This window comes from Maniola jurtina, chromosome 5, assembly GCF_905333055.1.
Source record: "Maniola jurtina chromosome 5, ilManJurt1.1, whole genome shotgun sequence".
NCBI lineage: Eukaryota > Metazoa > Arthropoda > Insecta > Lepidoptera > Nymphalidae > Maniola > Maniola jurtina.
In genome coordinates this window covers 12045815-12070565 of record NC_060033.1, presented here as the reverse complement: position 1 = coordinate 12070565, position 24751 = coordinate 12045815, and the positions used below count along the sequence as shown (strand labels likewise).

General features: G+C 38.7%; 3 protein-coding genes across 6 annotated transcripts; 2 read left to right on the top strand and 1 right to left on the bottom strand.

Annotated features, from left to right (window-relative positions):
- Positions 1-854: 854 nt before the first annotated feature.
- Positions 855-16247, top strand: LOC123865528 (titin homolog). 3 transcript variants are annotated; one of them, XM_045906605.1, is made up of 24 exons: positions 855-1045; positions 1189-1312; positions 1572-1765; positions 3461-3575; positions 4426-4578; positions 5103-5234; positions 5731-5834; positions 6419-6482; positions 7075-7178; positions 7659-7725; positions 7926-7980; positions 8461-9082; positions 9436-9505; positions 9708-9813; positions 10474-10558; positions 11314-11424; positions 11884-11979; positions 12314-12405; positions 12716-12869; positions 13273-13412; positions 14049-14149; positions 14487-14608; positions 15205-15406; positions 16118-16247. In XM_045906605.1, the coding sequence occupies exons 1-23, from the start codon at positions 965-967 to the stop codon at positions 15391-15393; spliced, it is 3081 nt and encodes a 1026-aa protein (XP_045762561.1). In that variant the 5' UTR covers positions 855-964; the 3' UTR covers positions 15394-15406; positions 16118-16247. The 3 variants fall into 3 exon arrangements, with proteins under 3 accessions (XP_045762561.1, XP_045762562.1, XP_045762560.1); XM_045906606.1 differs by having other exon boundaries at positions 7072-7178; positions 8461-8929; XM_045906604.1 differs by having other exon boundaries at positions 7072-7178.
- Positions 16248-18831: 2584 nt separating this feature from the next.
- On the top strand, positions 18832-20406 carry LOC123865562 (coiled-coil domain-containing protein 103). Of its 2 annotated transcripts, none has more exons than XM_045906660.1 (3): positions 18832-18941; positions 19391-19549; positions 20234-20406. In XM_045906660.1, the coding sequence occupies exons 2-3, from the start codon at positions 19407-19409 to the stop codon at positions 20337-20339; spliced, it is 249 nt and encodes an 82-aa protein (XP_045762616.1). In that variant the 5' UTR covers positions 18832-18941; positions 19391-19406; the 3' UTR covers positions 20340-20406. The 2 variants fall into 2 exon arrangements, with proteins under 2 accessions (XP_045762616.1, XP_045762617.1); XM_045906661.1 differs by having other exon boundaries at positions 19380-19549.
- Positions 20407-21122: 716 nt separating this feature from the next.
- LOC123865554 (protein FAM183A-like) lies at positions 21123-24661 on the bottom strand. Its single transcript, XM_045906646.1, has 4 exons — positions 24553-24661; positions 24102-24239; positions 23577-23736; positions 21123-21857 (listed from the first exon to the last, which is right to left on the bottom strand). Exons 2-4 carry the CDS (start codon positions 24223-24225, stop codon positions 21719-21721), a joined length of 423 nt encoding a protein of 140 aa, XP_045762602.1. The 5' UTR covers positions 24226-24239; positions 24553-24661; the 3' UTR covers positions 21123-21718.
- Between the last annotated feature and the right edge of the window lie 90 nt (positions 24662-24751).

The following is a 24751-nucleotide window of genomic DNA, read 5'->3' as shown; positions in this document are numbered from 1 at the left end:
TTTAGGATTGACATTCTATGTAGGTAGGTAAATTAAGAAACAGGCGCATGCGTTGCGCTTAAAGGAGCAAGTATGGCGCGTGTGTTGCGTGTATGTGGCATCGATATAATTATGGGGCGCGTGTGTATCATGTGGAGCGTGTGTGGTACAAGTGTTGCGGGTGTGTAGAGCTTGTGTGGCGCAACTGCTGTGGGTGTGTGGCGCGTGTATGGCGCATGTATGAGCGTGTGTGGCCGTGTGTTGCGCATGTTCGACGTATGTTTGGTGTGTGTGCCATGCGTGTGTGGCTCAAATGTTGTAGGTGTGTAACGCTTGTAAGGCACGTGAATGCCAGTGTGTGAGCGTAAGTGGCGCGTATGTTGCTCGTGTGTATCATGTGGCACATGTCTGGCACGAATATTGCGGGTGTGTAGCGCGTGTATGGTGCATTGGGTAGTGCATGTATGGAGCGCGTAAGGTGCGTGTGTGGAGCATACGTGATACGTATGAGCTGCGTGTGTTGCAATTGTGTAGTATGTGTGTGAAGCGCGTTTTTTTTTTAAGAATATTAGCCATGTTAAATGACTAATATTCCCCTTTCCTCTCCAACTAAGCGTCAGGCTTGTGCTAGGAGTAGGTACGACAATAGTGCAACGGGCGGGGTTTGAACCGTCGACCTTTCGGTTTTCAGTCCACTCCTTTACCGGTTGAGCTATTGAGGCTTGAGGATTTTTAAGCAATACAAATTGTACTAATGTTACCCGTGCCTACTGTAATTATAGACTATGGATATAGGTATTATCTGTATCAGACAAACAACATTGAATTGAAAAAAAGATTAACTCTGTGGTCTATACCATGAGTTGGTGTGTTGGTATTACTGAATTTCAATTTCAAACGGTTTTCGAATTGGTTGTTTTCGTTGTTTTAGAGCGTTTTTCAAATGTACAAAACTCGATAAAAGTGAAGACTTTTTCTAATAATTATGCTTAATTTTAATGAATTTCTTTCGAAAGTCATTGCAATAACAAATTGTTATACAAATACTAAGAAAGATGACTTCAAGGTACGCCGAAATAACGTGCTACTTACATACAAAAGTTTTCGTGTGTTCGAGAGCGATTATCGCGTGATTTGTGCCTGTATTTAGTGGTAAAGTGAAATGAATAGTGTTTTTGTTATATAGTGTGTGTGAAATTTCGTTTTCAGGCGATGTTTCAGTCTTTTGATAAGTTGGAGGGAGAGTTACAAAATAACCAGGCACAAGCCCGGGAGAAAGTTCAAAAGGACAAGAATGCTGTAACAACCCTTCAGAGTATACACGAGGACGACAGTAAGTAGTTCTAGGAACTATTCTTTCCTTCAAAACACTGTTGGCCTCATTAATTAGTGTTACACAGTGGGTGAATAGTTACACAATAATATCTCTTTCTATCATCAGTATTTCGGCATTCGAAAGCACTAGCACCTTAGGACCCCAATTTACATCGATTTTTCAATCTATGTGCCTTGCACATTGCTATTTTAGCTTCCCAACTCATCATTCATTCATTTCATTCATTGAAAAATACTTGAAACTTGATGTATTGCAGCTGAATCACCTAAGTCACAAGAGGACCAATGTAAACAATCAGGTGACGATGAGAGGACGTCAAGTGAGAGTGGTGAGCGTAGAAGATCCCAGAAGCGCAGCAAACATGAGGTGGAAGGGTTAGAAAGTCCTGAGCAAGAGAAACGGCAGAAGAGAAATGCTAGTGTTAAAGCACAGAGCATTATTAGTAAACAGGTACAGTATAAAGTGTGTATAGGAAGTGTCTGGCTACAAGCAGTCGTTCCTTCCTATAATATACTCCTCCTCCTAAAATAGGCCTCATCATTTTAATGGTTTTTAAAATTTGCTCCTTAATGCAAACTGTTAAGGTTGCATTTTTAATGAAAGAACTTCACATGTGTAGTCGTATAGTGGTAGTGCAGATTGGCAGATTTCACCCACTTTTGAGAACACTAAAGTGAATTCAAGCATATAACTTTTCTTACTGTGTTTTCTTTCACCATTAAAGCAGGCGAATTTAATTACTTAGTTGCTTAAAAATATCATCATCATTGTCAACCAATGCACATCCACTGCTGGACATACGTCTTTTGTAGAGACTTCCACAAGCCACAGTCTTGGGCCTCCACCTAGCGGGGGTCTCCCAATGCTGCGCTTTATGCTGCAAGGTTGCCATTTGCCATTCTAGCAGCTGGGGACCCCAATGTTATGGTATTTTTAACCATGTGCCCTGCCCATTACCACTTCAGCTTCACAACCCATTGAGCTGTTGGTTACTCTGGTTCTCCTATCGATCTTCTCATTTCTGATTTGAACACACAGAGCATCTCTCCATCACCGCTAAGTGGTTGAGCTTTCTTGTGAAGCCCATAGAAAAGAGAACACTATTATTGAACCAAAAAAAAAAAAAAAAAACCAAAATAAGTTTTCACAGTTACATTTTTGTCATAGGTAAAAGGAAGTTTGAAGATGTTGGATGATAGTGTCATTCTGGTGAATCTAAAACACGGGGTAACTTTGTAGTTTGTCATTTGTTATGTATATTAGTGTGTTGTACAGTACTTTCATAAAAGGGTGTAGTTTCAGTAGTTCATCATCATCATCATTATCAACCAATTGACATTCACTGCTGGATATAGGTCTCTTGTAGGGGCTCCCAAACGCAGTGATCTTGCGCTGCTGGAATCCAGCAGTTCCCGCGACTCGTTTGATGTCGTCTGCCCACCTAGTGGGGGGAGCTTCAAACGCTGCGCTTTCGGTTACGAGATCGCTTTTCTAGCACCTCGAGACCCCAATGTCTATCGTGTTTTCGATTGCCTTGCTCACAGCGGCGTGCAGGTCATAGAGGCACAAAAGCTTTGCTTACCCTGATTCAAATAGTTCAATGCTCATTGCCACTTCAGCTTTGCATTTCGTTGAGCTATGTCGGTTACTCTGGTCCTCCTATGAGCCTTCTCATTCCTCTTATACTCAGTTCTTAGTAGTGATTATTTATTAATTTTATTTAGAATTGGATGTAGCTTGCGATTTCCTCCGTGTGGATTGGAATTTTTAATAAACCCCCTGGAAACTAATGTTCAGGGATAAAAAGTATTCTATGTCTGTTTCTAGGATGCAAGATATCTCTACCTTTCATCAAAATCGGTTAAATGTATCGACCCTGAAAAGGTATCAGACAGAAAGACACACTTTTGCAGAACCAAAAAAATGAATAAATTGTGTGAGCACTAAATAAGCACAAAATGGTTAGTTGGTTTACAATACCCTAAAATCAAAGATGCCGCTAGGAGTACCCTGGTAGAATAGCATAGCTCTCTCCGCGTATTTCCCTTTCCGTGTTCAACTGGTGTGATCAATTTCGCAAAATCCGCACGCTCACTACCTGTTAAGTTGTCATAATCAAGATCTTAAGCATTTTTTTCCACACAGGTGAATATGAACTTAACGCAAAAACTCCGTCGCGATATGTCTTTGGAGAAGGGCAGACAACGCCGCGGAAAAGAAGATGATAAGGAGAATTTGGTGCCCCCACCTATTGTGAAAGGTAAAATCTAAAATCACACTAATATTATAAAGGCGAAAGTTTGTATATGTGTGTGTGTGTATGTTTGTTTCTCTTTCACGCAATAACTACTGAATGGATTTGGCTGAAATTTGGAATGGAGATAGATATTATCCTGGATTAGCACATAGGCTACTTTTTATCCCAGAAAACCAAAGAGTTCCTACAGGATTTTAAAAAACTGATATCCACGCGGGCGAAGCCGCGGGCATCTTCTAGTATAAAATAAAAAAATAACAGGACTGACTGACTGATTGATCTATGAACGCACAGTTTTAACTACTGGATGGATTGGGCTGAAATGACAATAAAATCAATGTTTTTTAGTGTATAATAAAACACCTGACAGAAAAGCAAATTTTTTTTTACAAAGGTTACTTTTATGTTAGGGGAAGTCATTTTTATTTATTGTTAAAAACTCCAATGGCATGCCACTGTAATCCGCCGGTCATCGTCCTTTGGCATGCAAATAACTATTATGACGTAGACATCCGCTAAGAAAGGATTTTTGTAAATTCAACCCTTAGGTGTTGAATTTTTAAAAATCCTGTAAAATAAATAGGGGTTTGAAAGTGTAGTAAGTGAAAGTACCACCCGAACGAAGTCGCGGGCATCAACTAGTAAATGATAAAGGTTCATCCTACTACAGTTTATACTATTTTGTCATTTTTGTGGGAAATATTAAAAATTATTGCCAGGAAGAGATCACTGTACTGATAAGGTTGCTCTTTGTTTTTAAATCTATCCTGTATTTTTATTCTTTGCCATAGTATTAAGCGATAAGGATGTTTAAATAAAAATAAATAAATAAATAATTAAAATTATCCTCCAGTAAAACAGGAGAAGATATCTCTCCCGCCGGAGCCTGAGCCCGAGGCAATGGAAGTGCTGGCGTCAGAGACGCCGGTGATCGCTAAAATTCCTATCAAAAAGGAACCCAGCGAGGACGATATAGCCATGCCGCCGCCTGCCGCGCCCAAACCCAGTGAGTTATTTTTTTTTATCCCCCGACCCAAAAAGAGGGTTGCTATAAGTTTGACGTGTGTATCTGTGTATCAGTCTGTGGCATCGTAGCTCCTAAACTAATGAACCGAATATAATTTAGTTTTTTTTTTTGTTTGAATGGTGGCTTGATCGAGAGTATTCTTAGCTATAATCCAAGAAAATCGGTTCAGCCGTTTGAAAGTTATCAGCTCTTTTCTAGTTACTGTAACATTCACTTGTGGGGGGGTGTTATAAATTTCTAATTTACACTTGTTTAAGATTGCGTGCTCGAAGGGTGCCAACGGGACCTATTACTGAGCCCCTGCTGTCCATCCGTCTGTCTGATAGAGAGTTGAAATTATTAAAAATTTCAAAATGGTCACTATGAAAATTGAAAAAATCAAAAAGTGTTTCATGTATGATGGTATAGATAGGGCCCTTCCTGTGCGAGTTCATTTTACACCGATTTTTGTATTACATTTTCGAGTCTGCTTGGCCCCTGGGTAACGTAATATTTCGTTTCAGAGTCTCGCAAGGTACAAAAGGAGAAATCTGAGGAATCTGATGATGACGCCTCTAGCTCCTCCACCTCGAGCCGCACGTCTCAGCGCAGCCGACGGACGCGCAAGCAGACGGACACTGTGCCCGCGCAGACTGGTACACTATTTAGGAATATAAATTCTCTAAATATATATATAAAGCAGTTAGAGCTGAAAAGTCCTTTATAGGAGATTGTGTATAAGCAAGTGATGTGTGGGATGGACAATCAAGGGATCAGTTAGTCAGGCACCTTTTTTAAAATTCAGATATAAGTTAGCCCTTGACTGCAATCTGACCTGGTGATAAGTGATCATGCAGTCTAAGATGGTAGCGGGCTAACCTGGAAGGGATATGGCAGTTTTGCCCTTGGTTTAAAGGAAACTGCCTTTGGTTTCTACGTCGTACCGAAATGCTAAATCGCTTGGCGGCACGGCTTTACCAGTAGGGTGGTAGAAATTTAGAAATTATGAAATTCCAGACTCCTACCGGGTCCACTTACTATGGCCAGATATTTTCGCGCCATTCAAAAATAAAGTTTCTGCGCAGGTACATCGGTGTAACTTATCAAAGTGGTAATACTGTATACTATAATGTTTTCTCATCCGTTGTTTAGCGGCATCAAGTCGAGCGACGCGGGCGAGCTCTCGCTCGACGAAGACGGACAGTGAGGACCCGCTGCTGCCAGAGATAAAGCCCAAACGAACCAGAGCTAAAAAGGTAACTACCATACTTTATACGCGGGAAGAAGTTAGTATAGGACTCTCTCTGTTATGTGATTCTATACAAATAAAAGACGAAAATCTGAGTGGGCGTTAAGGGTCGATTCAGCGAATCTAAGCAAATTTCTAAAATTTAACACAGCATATTGACTTCTATATTTATGATAAATTGGCTAAATTTAAAATCAAGTTACTTAAATCACTTGATTCCTTAGTAGGATATGACAGGCCCTAGTTGTAAATATATTTCATTTTGTAATTTAACTTAGTATTCATTTCATTATACTTAATTATTTTAAAATTTATTCATTTCATGATAATTATTTTAAAATTTATAAGCTTAGGTATATTTTTCATGTTCATTAGGTTGGGTGTAATATTTAATTGTACGACTTTTGTTTTCAATGCTTGATGGGGCTGCCTATAAATGGAGTTACATGAAACCTATAGAACCCTAAGATTAACATATGTAATTTAAGTGTATAATTCTGTGGGCCGGTTTGTAATAAATAAAATAAATAAATAAGTATATTTTATTGTTGTTATATAGGATATATTAATTGGTTATGAACTTGTTATCAGGCGGCTGAAGAAACAAATATTGACGCAGAGAAAGAAACCTCAGCGCCAGTAGAAAATGAAACAGGTAATATCTAAATTTATAAAAAGAAAAGTTCTGACCCGTCAACTCATTTGATATTTAATATTTATTTTAATTCCATTGAAGGTGGTCTATGAAACATTATTTTAATATTGCTCAGTGTAGCAGTAATGTATAACCAACATATCAAATGAGTTTGATGGATGTAACTTCTATGTTGATTGCTGAGTTAGCGAATCACCCCGTAGATCGACTCCGTAAAACGTGGATTTTTTATTTATATTCAGATACAAGTTAGCCCTTGACTGCAATCTCACCTGGTGGTAAGTGATCATGCAGGCTAAGATGGAAGCGGGCTAACCTGGAAGGGATATGGCAGTTTTTATTAAATCCATACACCTTTGGTTTCTACACAATATCGTACTGGAACTTTAAATCGCTTGGCGGCTTGTTTTTGCCGGTAGGGTGGTAACTAGTTACAGCCAAAGGCTCCCGTCACATCAGACCAGAGATTTAGAAGTATAAAATTCCAAAAGTCTGCCGGGAATCGAACCCGAGAGCTGCCAATAATAAGACTATGACGCCTACTACGCGCCGCTAAAATGCTTAATGCAAACATTAATTTTTTGTACAGTAGCGTCGAGCAGAGCGCGGCGGGCGAGCCCGCTTACAAACAAACAGACGGACATTGAGGATCTGCCGGCACCAGAGACTAGACCCAAACGGACCAGGGCTAAAAAGGTAACTACTAATTATACTAGCCCAGCTATACTTTATTCAGGGAGCCGAGCTAACGTAAAATTACCTATTATCTCGGAATAATTGATTTGCGAAACTGAAGCGCCAATGTGCAGGGCACAGTTCGAAAAGCCGATAGATGTTGGGGGTCCCAAGCAAGGTGCTAGATTACTGACATTGTACCGGAAAGCGTAGCACTGGAAGTCCTCCCACTAAGTGGACAGACGACATCAAACGAGTCGCATAGAGCCGCTGGATTCAGGCGACGCAAGACTAGCCCAACTATACCTTGTTCAGAAAATCGAGCTAACATAGGGCGCTCTCTTTTGCTCAGTTTTAAAGAAGTAAAAAGGACGCACTATAATCGTGATTGATCAGTGGGTTCCTAGTACCCATTGACCAATCCCACATAATATTGCCCCCATTATCTCAGCAATTTTAATTGATTTGTGTATGTTTTCAATCAAGAATAAATATTCTCAGGCGGCAGAGGCGACAAATACTGACACGGAGAAAGACACTCAAGCGCCGCCGGTAGAAAATGGAACTGGTAAGTTATCTTTTTTCCCCCATTACAAGTTAGCTCTTGTCTGCGATCTTACCTGGTAAGTGTAGTATATAGTTGATGATGCAGTCTAAGATCGTAGTGAGCTAGACTGCAATCTCTAATCTCTACATTTTTTAACTGGGACAGTATAGGTCTGGTCGCTGGTCTTTTGTATTGTATGTAATTGTTACATTTTTCTTCAGCTTCGCCAGCTGAGAAACCGAGACCAAAACGCACTAGAAGGGCACAGAAAGCTGCGTAAGTATATCATATCGAAACTATAGTGTTGCCAAAGTCAAAGTCAAATCATTTATTCAAATTAGGTATTATTGCACACTTTTTGATTGTCATTTTTGAATTTGTAAGCTAATGATGGTAATGTAAGATAATGGTGATAAATTAATTACGTAAACTTGAAACTAAAGCTACAAGGGCTCCAAACGCGCTCAGGTCTGATCCTGAAGCCCTTCGATAGTCGATCAACCCATCGCCGCCTCACTACTGAGTACGGATCACCTCGCGATGTTTCCCTTCACCGCTATGACAAGTGATATTTAATAGCGCGCATTACTCTGAAAAGTTATGCGTACCTGGGATCTAACCCGACCTCCCGGATTGAAGGCACTATTGTCTTGTTCACTAACCTCTCTCAATCTGAGATTAGTTCCATGTACAGTAGTGAGCCGGCGATGAGTTGATCATGATAATGGTGTTTTTTAAAAGATTTTGTGTATGCAGGGATAAAGAAGCTGAAAAATTATCAGAAGTACATCAAACTGAATCTGAACCAGAGGAAAGAGAATCAAAGCCAGTCATACAGTCGCCTGTGTTACAAATGAACTCCAAACAAAACAAGACTAAGCTACAGGAAACCAAACAGAACAGCCAAGAGAAAGAAACTACTAATAATATTCCAAATAAAAATATGACCAAAACTGTAAACAATTGTGACACAATAGATACTAAAAAAATACAAACCAAAAATGTAAGTAAAAAACATGAAGATACACAAACTAAAAATAAAAAATATATAAATGAAGAGGATAAGATTGAAGTGAATAATAAAAAGATAAAAAACAAAAATGATCAAGAAATCAAAGATTTGAATACCAAAAATAAAATAAACTCGAATTTGAAAGAAATAAACTCGAATTTACAAGAAATGAACTCAAATTTGAAGCAAATAAACTCGAATTTGCGGGAAACGGTGAGTGAAGATGTGACTGATAATATAGAGTTTGATAAAACTAGGGTTCTGAGTCTAATGGATGCGACTGTGACTATATCGAAGGATTTGGATCAAACTATGGTTTTGACTAATGGGGTTTATAATCATGCCCCGGTCACACCTACAGCTGTGGTAAGTGCATAAATTTTACTTTTTAAGTATAGGTTGGTTATCCAGAGCTGGCACCTACTTGCATGTTCAAAAATTTTAAAACTTCAAACAAACTTTATCAGTTGACTTATGCATGGGTTTGAAAAACAAAAATCACACTGTTTTTCATAAACAAAACTACTGGGAGATGCTTTTGACGATTCAAGTATTTGTAAAAGTCTAACTGAATAATAATATTTTGAAATTTGAATTTTGTCTTCTTCATAATAGCTATCTACATGCCTTTTAGCTTGATTTATCCGTAGTCTGAGCAGAGCTGATAAATTAGTCAGTTAGTCAGTATTTCCTTTTAATAAATGTAAATTGAATTGCAGCAAGCACTGAATGAGACAGTGGTGCTAGACAAGCCGCAGCAAATGAATGCAACTGTTGTACTAGAAAAAGGTAAGCTCTTATTAATTAAAAAGTAGAAGTTAAAAAAAATATTCAAAACTAAAAACTTTTCATTTAATGTACTAGAAATGATTGAAACTTACATAGAAATTTACGTACCCAAAAAATTTCCTATTATTTTTTACTGCAATATTCAATATGGATTCCGGATATCGATGATTGAATAAATAATAATAATTTATTTTATTTGCAGAAGATGTAAAGGCGCCAAATATAACGGATGACAATTCGCTTCTAACGGACGACAGTGATGCAGTGATAGAGACGCCACCAAAGAAACCACCAGCCGTGCAACCCACGTAAGTAATGATGCTAACTTGAAACAACTTGGAACGTCATCATTCCTCATACGCATGGCTAAGGTTTGGAATAACCTTCCGCGATCTGTGTTTCCTTGCAATTACAATCCGGGTATTCTTAAAACCAGAGTGATTTTTTTTTTAATTTATTTATTTAGTAATAGACTTAATTTAAAGAGAAACATTTTTCACCAGTTGTTATAGACCAAAGCACTAGATAAAAAACAGACTGGTGTTTGGAATTTTGCAGCCCAAATTGACCGTAGTCTGTGCTAGGGCTGTCAAAAAAGAAAAAAAAGATTAATTTATTTTAAGATTTTAAGATTAAAAATAAAAGTTAAGCCTATATTTCCATTTTTTACAAAAAAAAAAAATATTTTTTTGTGCATCAGTGTTTATATAATAATATTTTAAAAAATATATAAAGATACGATAGGATAAAGTTTAGATTATAGCATTGAGTTTCAACAGATCTTGTGTGCATCTTTTAGGTAAACGAGTCCTATCTTAGGCCACATCATCACTTTCCATCAGGTGTAATTGTGTACATGCGTTTGCCTATATGAGTAAAAAAACCGAACGCACAAAACTAAAAACTCAAAACGGTACGCAAAATGATATATATACGTTGCACGTTGATTTATTAAAGAATTTTTGCAGGTCTGCCGTGAAGGAGAAAGTACAACAGTTTGAAGAGATGGCTGCCAGAGTCACGAGGACTAAGACGCGAGCCATGGCAAAAAAGGTACATACAAACGGAAATTTATTTGAAGATTACACTACTCGCGCGATTTTGTAAAGCAGACCAGTTTGTGTACAAAACGACGCTCCCGCATTGCGTCTTGCAACCCGTGTTTATGCACCGCAGGTGTGGCCATAGTTATATGGACCAGGGTTGTTCTGGATGAAAATATTTTGACATCTGCGGATGCGAATGAGGATACGGATTTCAGGATTTTTTAAGATAGTTCAAGTATATAAATAATTGTAAGTCAATTTAATTTTAATGTTTTTTATAATCAAATTTTTGTATTTATAACCTACTAGATGATGCCCGCGACTTCGTCCGCGTGGAATTAGGTTTTCAAAGATCCCGTGGGAACTGTTCGATTTCCGGGATAAAAAATTGCCTATGTCAATTACATGGACGCAAGCTACGAGTACCTCGGTACCTACTAAATTTCATACAAATTGGTTAAGCGGATGGGTCTGTAGGTATCCCGTGGAATCTTTTTTTTTTTTTTCGGGATAAAAAGTAGCCTATGTCCGTCCCAGGGATATGAGCTAACTCTGTACCAAATTTTGTCAGAATCGGTTAAACTGTTGGGCCGTGAAAAGGTAGCAGACAGACAGACAGACAGACAGATTAATTAATTAATCTCTCCGCATTAATTTATGCGGATGCTGATGAAGATGTCTGAATTAATACGAATATTCCGTATTTGCGGAATTTACACCATTGATACGGACCTAGATGTAAAACAATATGAAATGTTGTAGGAGGAGGTACCGGCACAGCAGACTCCCCCGGACAAGGTGTCCGCAGCAGTGCTCTCCAGCGAGACCCTGGCCAAGATGAACTCCATGATATTCAATGGCAAAGCGCCAGTGGTAAGCCGCTGTTTAGGGTTCCGCAGACGACGAAATATATTGACGCTCCATAATGTTCTTAAACGTGTAATTCACACTCGGCCAGCGCGGTGTGGCGGCCTAAACCCTTCTCATTATGAGAGGAGACCCCTACTCAGTAGGGAGCCGGCCATTGGGTGATCTTGATGATGATATTAACACTAGATGTTAAAAGTAGCCTATTTCCGTCCCCGGGATATAAGCTAACTCTGTACTAAATTTGGTCAGAATTGGTTAAACTGTTGGGCCGTGAAAAGGTAGCAGACAGACAGACACACTTTCGCATTTATAATATTAGTATGAAGTATGGATAATACTAGCTTAAGCTCGTGACTTGGTCCGCGTGGACTACATACATTTCAAACCCCCATTTTACAGACAGACAGACAACGAATGTTGTTTATGCTACAAGTGCGGCATGATTTACTGGTTTGTTCTCAGGTATCGAAGTCGGTGTCGAAGCCTCGCGCAATGACGCCGTCCACCAAATCTTCACAAGTTTCTGCTTCCGCGTCCAAACTGAGTGGCATCAACAAGGTATTACTACTTACTTACTATTATTATCACTCATTTATTTATTATCTCATTATTACCCTATTTAAAAAACAATACTAAAAGAAAATAACAGAAATAACAGAAATAGAAATAACAAAAAATAAAATAACAGAAACAACAGAAAAATTAAATTAAAAACGAGTATAACTATTAAGTTAATAATTATTCGATGTTATGATTATTACATTTCGTATTCTAGATGTGTATATGTGTGTGTGTGTAAACGTGGCCACTTGAATGATGAGTTTTTGTTCATGACTTGTAATCTTGTACTACATTCCGTAAATCCGTTTAAAAGCGAATGTGTTGTCTACAGGCGCGCGAGGCGGACGAGATGCGGCGCGAGCGAGAAGACGCACGCAAGAAGAAGGAAGCGCTGCTCGAGGCCAAGCGCGAGGCGCAGCGCAAGTGAGGCTCCACTACTCTCCTTAGGATCCCCTATAACATCCAGAACGGCTTGCTGAATTCAGATTCTAAAATCAAAATGATTATTACAATAGAGAAGTTACATGATGTTGTTAATATCATAGATCGAATCTAATAAATCTGTGATTTTTTTTAAATCCATCAATAAATGACAGAAAAATAATTTTTTACAGACTTACATATGAAAAGCCTTTTTACGTGATTTTTCACAAGCTACTTGTGAAATAGTTTATCTCTGGGCCGTACCTACTATAGAAGGCTTTAATACAATGTATGTATGTGTATGTAATAGAAAACGCGAAGACAAAATGGCGGCTGCGGCGGCGGCGCGAGAGGCGGCTGAGAGAGAAAGGCGCGCGGCAATGGAAGCGGCGATGCGGGAGCGCATGGAGAAGCAGGCGCACGCTGACTTGGGCAAGCTGGAGAGGCTCAAGGAGGTCGAGAGGGTGAGTGTCCAACCATCCACGAGTGTTCTGCTCGTGGCAGTGGAGACGGCGATGCTGGAGCTCCCTCCAGAGTCCAGCAGGCCACCCAGGGCTACGAGGGGTGTTGCTTAGGAGCCAATGTAGGCTTCTCGTTGGGTAGATACACCGCTGCGTGTAATCAGTACGCGTTCTGTTGTCTTGTCACTCACTATGCTTGCTCTGTATAGCGCTGTCGGCTGATGGATCTTGCGGCGCGGTGGACCAATCGCAGAGGCAATCCTAGGAGGCCGATGTCTTAACCATTAAACTATCCCTTTTGAGATTTCGATTTTTGACGTACTTAGGTAATTTTTGATTACTGATTTTAGATTATCTTCCACTTTTATATCTTTTTTTCCTTACTTAAAATATAAGTCCTCTACAGAAAAAGCAAGAGACAGCTCGCAAAGTGGCGGAAACAGAAGAGAGGAGGAAGGCGGAGGAGCAAGCGAGACAGCAGAGGCTGGCGGACGAGCTCAAGAGGGCGGAAGAGGCTCGCCAGAAGCAGGTCGAAGAGAATGCCACGTGAGTATTGTGCTGCCTGGAGGCTTCGGCCGCGGCGGGCTACTGCGTCTCACTGAGGGCCGGTGAACATCTACCGAGGCGCAGCGCAGGGCATTTTTCCCTGCCTAATCATTTTCGACTGTTCCTTTGAAATAATCATCATCCTCATCATCATCACTATCACCATGATCAACCCATTGCCGGGTTCACTGCAGAGAGAGTAGGTACATCACTACAGAGTACAGGTCTCCTCTCAGAGTGAGAAGGGTTTTGGCCGTAGTCTACCACGCTGGCCAAGTGCGGATCGGTAGACTTCTTTGAGAACATCATGGAGAACCCCCAGGCATGTAGGTTTACTCACGATGTTTTTCTTCACCGTCAAAACAATTGATTTTAATTGAAATAATATCGAAAATCAATTGACATAATTACTAGTCCAACTCACCTAGATTCTCCTTTCACCAAAAGTTGCCGGGTAGAGATTGCTCTGAGCAATAAGGCCGCCTTTACATACAATTGTTTTTAGTTTCTTTGTTTTGTCTTGGTTATTTCTAGTATCTAGTGTGAAATGCTCTGCGCTGCGCGTTGGTAGATGTGCATCATCATTATAAATCGATGATGATGGAATTGTAGTTATTTGATATTCTCTTGTAACAGGATGAAAAAAGAAGCGGAAATAATGCAGAAAGAGATCGAGAGGAGACAGAGAGAGTTTATAGAGCGGCAAAAAATGAAACAGAGAATAGAGGGAGATAGGAGTAAGTTCCCACTTTTTGAAATTAAACTGTTGTTTTGAACAAGTATTGAGCATTGTATTGAACGAAGGATTGATGCGTCATTCCGAACCAGTGGTAGATAGATGCATTTGACGATTCAAAAGTACTCGTAAAAGTTTAATTGATTAAAAAATGTTTCTATTCCATTCTATTCTATATTTTGTACCTACTCATATTCGGGTGTAAGATTGGCTTCCATAGCACTGGGAATTCTAGTTTGGGGGCCAGGAATTTTGTGTGCTGCTACCTAGGTTTACTTAGGATTTACCTTGTAAATGTTTATCAAATAAGGGTTTGTTAAAGATTTATATATTTGCAGTGCTGACGGCGCAGGCTATGGAGCCGGCATACATGCAGGACGGTTTCCAGTACCTCAACTCTGACGAGGACGAAGACGAGAACGCTCCTGACGTACCCTCGCCCGCCTGGTCCGTCTCTAAGGTATGCTACACCGACATTATAATAGGACGGTTTCCAGTACCTTAACTCCGACGACGAAGATTTTCTAACGAGTAAATATGCTATTTTTTAGGGTTTCGTACCTAAAAAGGAAAAACGGAACCGTTATAGAGTCACTTTGTTGTCTTTCTGTCCGTCCGTCCGTCGTGTCTGTCAAGAAACCGATAGGGTACTTCCCGTTGACCTAGAATCATGAAAGGTAGGTAGGTAGGTCTTATAGCACAAGTACAGGATTAAATCTGAAAACCGCGAATTTGTGTTACATCATTTAAAAACAAATTAAAATGTGTTTCAATTTTCAAGGTAAGATAACTATACCAAGTGGGGTATCATATGAAAGGGCTTTAACTGTACATTCTAAAACAGATTTTTATTTATTTTTATGCATAGTAGTTTTTGATTTATCGTGCAAAATGTTGGAAAAAATACCCGAGTACGGAACCCTCAGTGCGCGAGTCTGACTCGCGCTTGGCCGGGTTTTTTTAAATTAGTTATGACAGTTTTTGTATTGGGAATCTGTCGAAATGTCAAATTTATATGAAACAGGCCCTAAAAATATAAAAAACGTCAAATTTCAGGCGCGTCGACTACAGCTGTGCATACAATCGCGTATCTCCACCGCGCACGTGGACAAACTGTTCTCAGTGCGCGAGCACACTCCCGACCTGCGCGACATCTTCCCCAACATCGAGCGCGCGCGCCTCAAGCGGACGTCGTCGGCCGTGTGGCGCACGCCGCCCTCGCGCCTGCCCGTGCTCCGGGAGTGAACACCAGTGCACTGTAAGTACAGTACGACCACTTTTACAAGTTACGCCGGTGTACGATTGGCCTCAGAATTCGAGTACTAACAACATGCAACAGCATGAAAAACCTGTAGCTTCAGGGCTCTGAAGAAGCCTTCAACAATATTGAGGTCGTGGTCAACCGATACACGTCCATAGTTGTTCGGTCGGCCTCAGAATTCGAGTAGCAATTGCGTAAAACGATTGCGTAAAACGGATCTTGTCGCACTTATGACCTTTTTCTATAAACACGCCACACACACCTAACGCATGTGCATAGCCGTGCCACGCGAATATGATCATTAAGGTGCTAAACGACTTTTGGTCTTTGTCTGTACCGGGGCAGAAATCTTAGGTTTGAATGGTGCAAAAATATCTCGACCAATCATAGCACGCTCTGTCCGCTATTGGTTGTTGCTTACGCGCTATTTTTTGTACGCGCGAGTTATGAGCGAGACACCATGAGTCTGTAGTTATTTTTTTTAGACAACGATAGGTCCACAATATTTATGTTAGTAGTCTCACGATGGTACGGAACTCTTCGTGTGTGACACCGAATCGCACTTAACCGATTTTTTAGTCTTCCCATCAATCGATTGTGCAATCTATTTGATATCTAATTTAGTAGCAAAATTCATGAAAAATTTTCTCGCTCGCTTCTCTGGCGGTCCTTACAAACTTATAAAAACGAGGTTTTTGTTTATTGCAGGGCAAAGGGACAACTGAACTCAAGTCGCGGGCGGCGAACTGTAAATACTGTTATGTTAGTATAATTAGTACTTGTATTAATATCATGAAGTACACCTTGGCGTCTAATAAACGTTTTGCTAGCGATTTTATTTTATTATTTTTATTATAAACTATTTTTCCTTAACTGACTTAAAAGATAAACAAGTGGGTTCTCGCTGAAATGCGTAAGAGGCGCCCTATACGCGCGCCATAGAAACTTGTTAGCGCAAACTCATAATGAAATCGTATAACAAGTGAAAAGTGAAAACCTAACTCGAGAAGGTCTAAAGCGCCGGAAAAATCATGTCGCTTAGTTTTCCCGAGGGTTTTGAGATTTGTTTACCTTTCAGCTAAGGGAAACCTAAGTATAATATATACCTACTTACTACGTAGTTAATTATATTGTTACAAGATTATGATACAATGTATGAAAGTTCGTATTCATGCCTTTTGATGATAGACAAAAATTATCAACTTTTTTAGGAAACCATTTTAATTTCCGGACTTAGAGAATCCCATCGAATCGGCACAAATAATAACTGTCTCTGTAAGGCACACCTTATCTAGTGTACTTGAATATGTCCATTTCAGTGGTTTGGTTCTTCTGCTTTTTGTAATGGTTTCTTTTCGCGCGGCGGTCCTTAGAACTTGCATGTGCAAGATCTAAGGGCCAGCGCAGACGGGTGCGAATGGAGTAGTCTTTTTAGGTTCCGTATCTCCAAAGAAAAAAGGTATCCTTATTGTCTGTCTACCTGTTGTGTCTGGTAAAATCCGTCAAGGGAATCAAAACCTATAGGGTACTTCCCGTTGACCTAGAATCATGTGTTTAGTCATCCGATAACAAAGGATTTTTGAAAAAGGGGGTAAAATAAGGGTTTGAAATTTGTGTAGTCCACGTGATGTCGAAGGCGTAAGCTAATTTATTTATAAACTTTCTGATTTTTCTGCAAAATTTAATTCATTCTGATTTAAATGAACTACATACTATCAACAAGAAATGAACAAAGTACATGGTAACCCTACTTGTCTATGCTTGAAAGCGAAAAGCATGTTCAGAGATTTCCCAAAATAGTTTATATTGGTACTGTTTGTGAGGGCAAATGTTCGCATCTCTTTCTTAACAAATAGGATAGACAAACCTAATTTAATTTGGAACTGTCAAACCTCGTGACTTTAGGTGCCAGCCTATTGTTTAAAGTAGAGTGCACTATAATTCTTTAAATTTTAAATTCATTTCCCGTCTTTTCTAGTAATAATATTTAAAGGTGAACGCACACTTATCCGAGCCAAACGCGTCGAACGAAACGAATTTTAAAATTCTGTATATAAAATCTCATGAAACCGCGCACACTTCTCCGCGTCGAATCGTCCGAATCGGAAGTGTGCGAGGTTTCATGAGATTTCATGTAGGTACAGAATTCTAAAATTCGTTTCGTTTGACTCGTTCGACGCGTTAGGCTCGGATGAGTGTGCGTTCGTTCATCTTAAAAAGAAAAAGATTTTGCTTTCTAGTTTTCACGCGCTGTTTTAATAATTTCGACAGCATAATAGATATTAATAATAATATATTAATGATTTAAAACAAATGTATTTAAGTTTGTATTTATATAGTGTCTAATTGTTATTATTATTAATTTTGGATTGCATTTTGGTTACAGAGTTTGTCTATACCTACTCAAAACTTTTGAGAATTTTAGAATTTACGTAATCATATTATTGACAGTCCTTGATGCTGTTCTTCCCGCCAAGGTACAGTGTACAGTCAGCAACAAAGGTAGGTTTGCACCAGCCAGTACAAGGGACTATAGACGGGTGCAAACCTAGCTATGTTGCTGACTGTTCCTAAGATGCACGTTATTATTATCCGACGTCTTTCAAGCCATTAAGTCTACGGCCATACACAGAGGAGTTTTGAAATCATAAAACTCTTTTATCAAGAATATACGTATCTTTGTCATTAGCACATAAATAGAACTTTAAAGTCGCCTATTTTCGCTAACAAGTCTGCAATATATATTTACAAAAATCTTTTTTCCTGTACTACATTCAACAAAGTTTGGTATTGCATCCTGTCTTACTGATCCCCGTCAAGTTGGGCCCAAAACTGTCGTTTTTCACCAGTCTAGAAAAATAGCTAGTTTAAAAATTCGTCTAGAAATAATGTAAAAACTATAAATTAAGACTGATTTCGAGTATAAGAAATCATAGACGACGCATTTGTTTTAGTTACGTGACTATCACAACAATTTAGAATATTAAATATTGTAAACTTTAATTTAAGATTTGTATGTAGTAATGATTAAAAAATAAATTTACTGCAAAATGTCTTTTATTTTCATTAATTAATATAAATAATACGTACAAAATGAGATCGTACTCGCATTTTAACTTTGTGTCAACTGTCATGTCAAAAGTTAAAGTACGATCTTAAGGCTGAGATCTATAGACCGCACTTTGACTTTGCTCTGATTTAAGACACTGTTGAAACGAGACAGCGTTATTATATCGCTGGCATAAATCTATCTCGTTTTAAATGAAACTTAAGTCTAAGCAAAGTCAAAGTGCGCTCTATAGATTTACAACTTAAGACTTCAAATGGCGAGTGAGTTCTTATTTTGTACTGACTATAAGTAAAATACTGCTCTGGTTGCCATAGCAACTTTATAATTATTTTGTCAATCAGTCAAGTAATTCTTTAACCTGTCTTTTTTGATATCGAAAATAGTAAAAGTGATTTTATATACAATCCTTTGCTATAATAAATAAATTAAGTAAAGCGACGTAAAGTTATTGTCCTCAATCAGGTTGGTATTATCCGTCTGTACTTAACGGCATTTCGAACCAGTGGTAACTTATTTTGACGATTCAAAAGCACTTGTAAAAATTTACTTTAGTAAAAAATCATCGATGTAAAAAATATACTTATTCTATTCTATTCTAATAAAGTCGCATCCATGGATGTATAAATACTCGTCGCGTCAAACACCGCACTGGTGCACTTCGACGGCCTACGTGCCAGATCCTTTTTCCACGCACATACTGTAGAATCCACTCCATTCGGCGGTGTTCCCATTACATGGGGTTATTCAAGGGGTGGACCAACAAATTCCTGAAAGATCGGCAACGCTTTGGCGGTACCTCTTGTGCTGCAATGAGCAGCGGTAATCACTTAACATCAGGTTGACCCACTTGCTCGCTATTTTTATTAAAAAAAACATTAATAATTAATATATTATCTAAAGCATATCTATAGACTTTTTTGAGGTAAAATGGATAAGCCCCTCGATCGAGACGACATAACAGCGATGGAGAGTCAGCTGAAGCAGAGCGTGGAAGAGGACCGCAAGTACTGGCGTGTTAACACCGTGAAGTGCGATGCGATCCACACTGCTAAAACTTATGAGGAATTTGCGTGAGTTTTATAGCTATGTAACCCGATGGTGCAGTCATGAGAACTTACTCTATGTGTTTCACACCGAAAAACGTGTTTTGACTTTTGACGCGACGCGACGACTGAATTTAACCGTAGCCTATCCATAGTATTCCATACCTATAAATTCGACTTGGACTTATATGTATAGAATATGGATACGGCTCAAATAATATTTCTGTAGGGACACGATATGCATTGTGTACATAACACGATGCTTGACCTGACTCAGCAACGCGGACCACCGCCATAGGAAAAAAGAAAGTAGGTTAGGAAATGCCAAATGTATCTCCTAAATATATAGGTATATCTATCTACTACTGGTACTAGCTGATGCCCTCGACTTGGTCCGCGTGGATTTAGGTTTCAAAAATGCCGTGGGAGCTCTTTGATTTCTGGGATAAAAAGTAGCCTGAGTCATCCAGGGATTTAACTATATCCGGGCAAAAAATCACGTCAATCCTTAGCTCCGTTTTGACGCGATTGAAGGACAAAATGTGTCTGTCTGTCTGTAAGTTAACTTTGCACAGCTTAACTACCTAACCGGTCTTTACGGGCATGGATATAGTTTGCATCGGATTGACAACGATACAGTATACGTAACTGATCTGCCGTGATCAGTCAGTTAATATGTACCTAATATATAATATTTTGTACGATTCACAGGGACCGTGTAGCTGCTGCTCATTTACGCCCTTTGGAAAAAGCAGATTTTTCCAAGAAAGTGTCAAGGGGTTGGAACAAGTATGCAACTCCAGATCTTCACGAGTGAAATAGTTTAATTTAAATAGATATAACTATATATTTCATTAAACTAAAATAAAACTGCTTGAAAATGATGTTTGCTGAATTTATTTGAAAGAGAAAACCGTTAATTTAAAGATCAAGGATAACAATTGAGGATCTGACGAACAAAACGACGACATTTCTCTAATACAAATCTGAAATTTCCAAGCAAAATGGCCTAAAAGTGTGCCAAAATTTAGTACTATGCTCGTGATCTCGATCAAAGCGGTACAATTATTATTACAGTAAAGTTTCAACAGCGTCCATTGAGTTTTTTGCAACTCCTTTAAAATTTTATTTCGTGCTATTACACCGTTTTGTATTGGCCAGCTCCACAATTTGTTACTGTGGATAGTTACTACGTAGATCCAACAACGCCAAGAGCCGCATTATTTCAATCTATTGAAAAAGTCCTTAGCGGACATGTCAACTATTAAGTGGCTCATGCAACCTTGAATTTGTAAAAAAATTAAGCTATAAGCACGCGACAGGTCGAAATAGCAATCGGAGTGGAGACGCCCCGCACATACGCACAGCTCCCGTGCTAACCCGGTGCGGGATAGCGCAGGTGTCGTGCGGATGTGCGGGGCCTCAATAGCTCAACCGGTAAAGGAGTGGACTGAAAACCGAAAGGTCGACGGTTCAAGCCCCGCCCGTTGCACTATTGTCGTACCTACTCCTAGCACAAGCCTGACGCTTAGTTGGAGAGGAAAGGGGAATATTAGTCATTTAAAGTCATTTAACATGGCTAATATTCTTTTAAAAAAAAAAATCTGTCGCGTACTACAGTTGTGTAAACTGAAGCTTTTAGTAACGGCCTGTGCAGATGAACAACTTTTGTCGGCGGAGGACAAAAATGGGAAGCTAATAAACTGCATAACGCACAAGATGGACTAACAGTACATAGTACAGTGAAACATCGTTGTCAAAGATGAGGGACTTATGTTCTCCACGATCCCTGGTCTGCGCAGACCCTTAGGGTGACAAATTAGATATGTAGAGTAGGCACTAAGTAGGTACATACGCACAAAGGGTAAGGTTAGAATCAAGAACTTTTTGGTTTATTGGTTTTTAGTTTGGGGCTTGGGACAAACAAACAAAGTTGGTGAAATTCATCTCGCACACACATGAAACATTGTCACATGACACATCTTTATCTTTATTTATAATACATATTATAAAGAGGAAAGGTTTGTTTGTTTGTAATCAATAAACTCTGAAACTACTATCCGATTTGAATAATTCTTTGACCATTAGTAAGCTACTTTCCCCAGAAATTACATATACACCGCGGACGAGATCGCGGGCATAAGTATTTATAGGTGAGCCAATCTGAGATGAGGTTTGTGTGTTATTTCTAAGTTATTACGATTTAGCTCTACTCTTAGGATTGGAAGATAAAATTATGATTTCGATCTTGGTATGCTTGCTCTCTTTCTTTGGATGGTAAAAGCGTTTGTCATTGCGATCCATCGCGATCAGAGGCTTATAGTACCAGCCGTACCTAAAACACACAAGTACAATTTTTTTAATATCAAAAATAAGTTGTTATTTTTTAGGCACAGCGCACACCAGTAGAATGGAGTGGAGCTGAGACGCAGCGTCTTTGTTGATAGCAACTCAAATGAAGTTTTTTTTACTTTAGCATAGCATCAGAGCGGTGCGCGGTTCGGACTCACGTGCTTCTTCAGTCAAGGGACCAAATTACTGGTACTATTTCGTAGCATTACCAAAGTACTTTTATGCTTTTACAAAATTTAAAAATAACGACAACTATACCTACATGCATTAACATTACCTGGGTACCATTTATTAATACCGGTAAAAGGAACACTACTTATACCGGTAGTAGGTCTAGCTGGGTACATTACGAAAACAAATGCCTGAATCGCTGTGGATCTCAAAACTTACTTATCCTTTAGCTATAGATACATTTACGAATATTCATTACGTCTTTACGTACGTTTAGAGGTAAAGATCTAGATTTAATTTTGTTTAGATTAACTTTTTGGGCACACTGATTCCAATTTTAAAAGGAAAGCTGATTTAGTAAAATAAACGAGACGTTCAAGTGCGCTTACTACTCGCTTCCCAAAAGGGTTCCATATCGTCAACGAGTGGGACTTTTGTACTTATTTATATCTGGCCGCGATTACCTACCTTGTAACTTTTACTCACGTACCTTAGCTTACGTGATTAACTTACGATAAAACCAATGTAACTCTCTTCTACGAGTAAGTACATTTACATTAGTTTTGTTGTAAATTGATTACGTAAGCTACTTACGTTAGTATAACTTACAGGTGTAATCAGGGTCTATGACTTGATTGATGCCAGCGATTTCATCCACATGGAATTAGGTTTTGTATAAACCCCATGGGAACTTTTTGATTTTCCGGAACAAAAATTATCCTACGTCCATCCTCGGTATGCAAGTTATCTCTACTTTTCGTCATAATTGGTTAAATTAAACGATTGGGCCGTGAAAAGCTAGCAGACAGACACACTTTCGCATATAAGATTATAATACTAGTATGGATTTAGTGGGCATGCAAAAGTGCTTTTAGGTATTGTTTCTTTGTGATACGTTAAATTAGTAAGCTGATTTTTACAGCAGTATGAGACTAAAGACTAGATAGTTTTCGTAGTTGTAATTTCATGAACTTTCGTAGCTGTAACTTCAAGAACAAAATGATAGACAGATCGGACAACAAAGTGGTTTGGTTTTTGAAGTGAAAACCTCTTTTTAAGCACTTTGAGCGATTTTGGGATAGTAAAAATTTCAGGGTCGCGTTACAGACATGCTAATAATTATGTTGCATATCTGTAGCTATAACGTTTCATAATAATTTAACCATGCGTACCTATAAATAATTACAGTTTTTTATACTACAATTAATTTAAAAAAACCATTCTGTTCTTATTGGTTTTTCTCGGTAGGAAAGGCACTCCGAACCAGTGGTAGTTGCTTTTGACGATTCAAAAGTATTTGTAAAAGTCTAATTGAATAAAAATCTTGGAATTTGAATTTGACATTGTTATTTGTTAGTACTAAGTTTAACTTCTGTCAGCACTTCCCACTCGCTGCCATTTTTCCCCATTAAAAGGTAACCAACGGAACCTTAAAAAACGTTTACGAATATTTCATTTAGTAAGGCGAATTATCTGACCCTAATTTCACGCGGGCATAGCTGCAAATTCGAAAATTATAATAAGTTATTACTCTTGGTTTTCTGTAGCAGCCGAAGGATACTTGCTATGTGGTCCCTTAGACCTGGTCTGGGAGACATTTTTGGTGTAGTTCTCCACTTTTTCAGTTTGTTCCTTGGACTCTGCTTTGAGTTGATCGTGAGCTGCGTAGAATTTACCGGCCACTGGCATGGCTGTTGAAATAATACGATTATGAATTTAGTTGTGGCTATTCGATACTTAGGGAGGTAGCTTAAATAAAGGACAATAAACGTCAAACACTATTTAAGCTTTTATGGCGAAACATTTTAAACTATAGGAAATCAAGTTGTGCTGTATGGGCGCAGTCAAAATATAAAAATCATCCAAAGAAGTCCACTTCGATAAGTAAATTTTTGTTTACTGTGACGTCATGTTATATACGCGGAGTTGGTAGAGTTTGCTACGACCCTGCTACGGCACATGCTACGAGTCGTAGCGACGTGTAACTGTAGCACACGAGTAGACTGTTAGGCTACGCAGATAATATCTCTAACGAAATAATAATTCCTATACTTACAACCAAAGTTAGGCCTGTATATCTTGTAGTTGCGGAAGTGTTTCACTTCTCTGTAGATGATTTCGTTGAGCATGTGGATGTCTATGGGCATTCGAGTGCCGAAAGTGCATTTTCCTTCGCCCATTTTGTTGTGAGTTTCTAGTGCATTTATAGGTCAATCATTATTTAATAATACATATTCATCACATTATGTTTATTGAGATCTACTGAACCTACAAGTTATAGGTACATAAGTTAGCTGTATATGGAGCTTAGTTTATTTTTATTTTAAAGAAGAAATATCCTAAGTACAAGACTTGATCGTAGTGCCTGATGCATCCCGAAGCTAAATATTTCTTGGTGCCAGAACTCATTGGGAGGCTTTTTAGAGGAGGCTCGAGGAAGAGGGGGAACCTTGTACTTGTAGAGATATTGACTACTGTTTCAAACGAAAAGCTATATTGCAACTTACCTTGTTAATAAAGTTATTCAGTTTAAATAATAAAGTTTATAAAAAATGTAAAAATCGCATTGATAAAAAATTGTAGCAATGTTCCCGTTTTTTTATCCATATTTCATTAATTTTGACATGAATTTCAATCAAAGTCAAAATTATTTGATATTATCCAATAGACAGAGTATATTATTATGAAAAGCAGGTACATGGATGT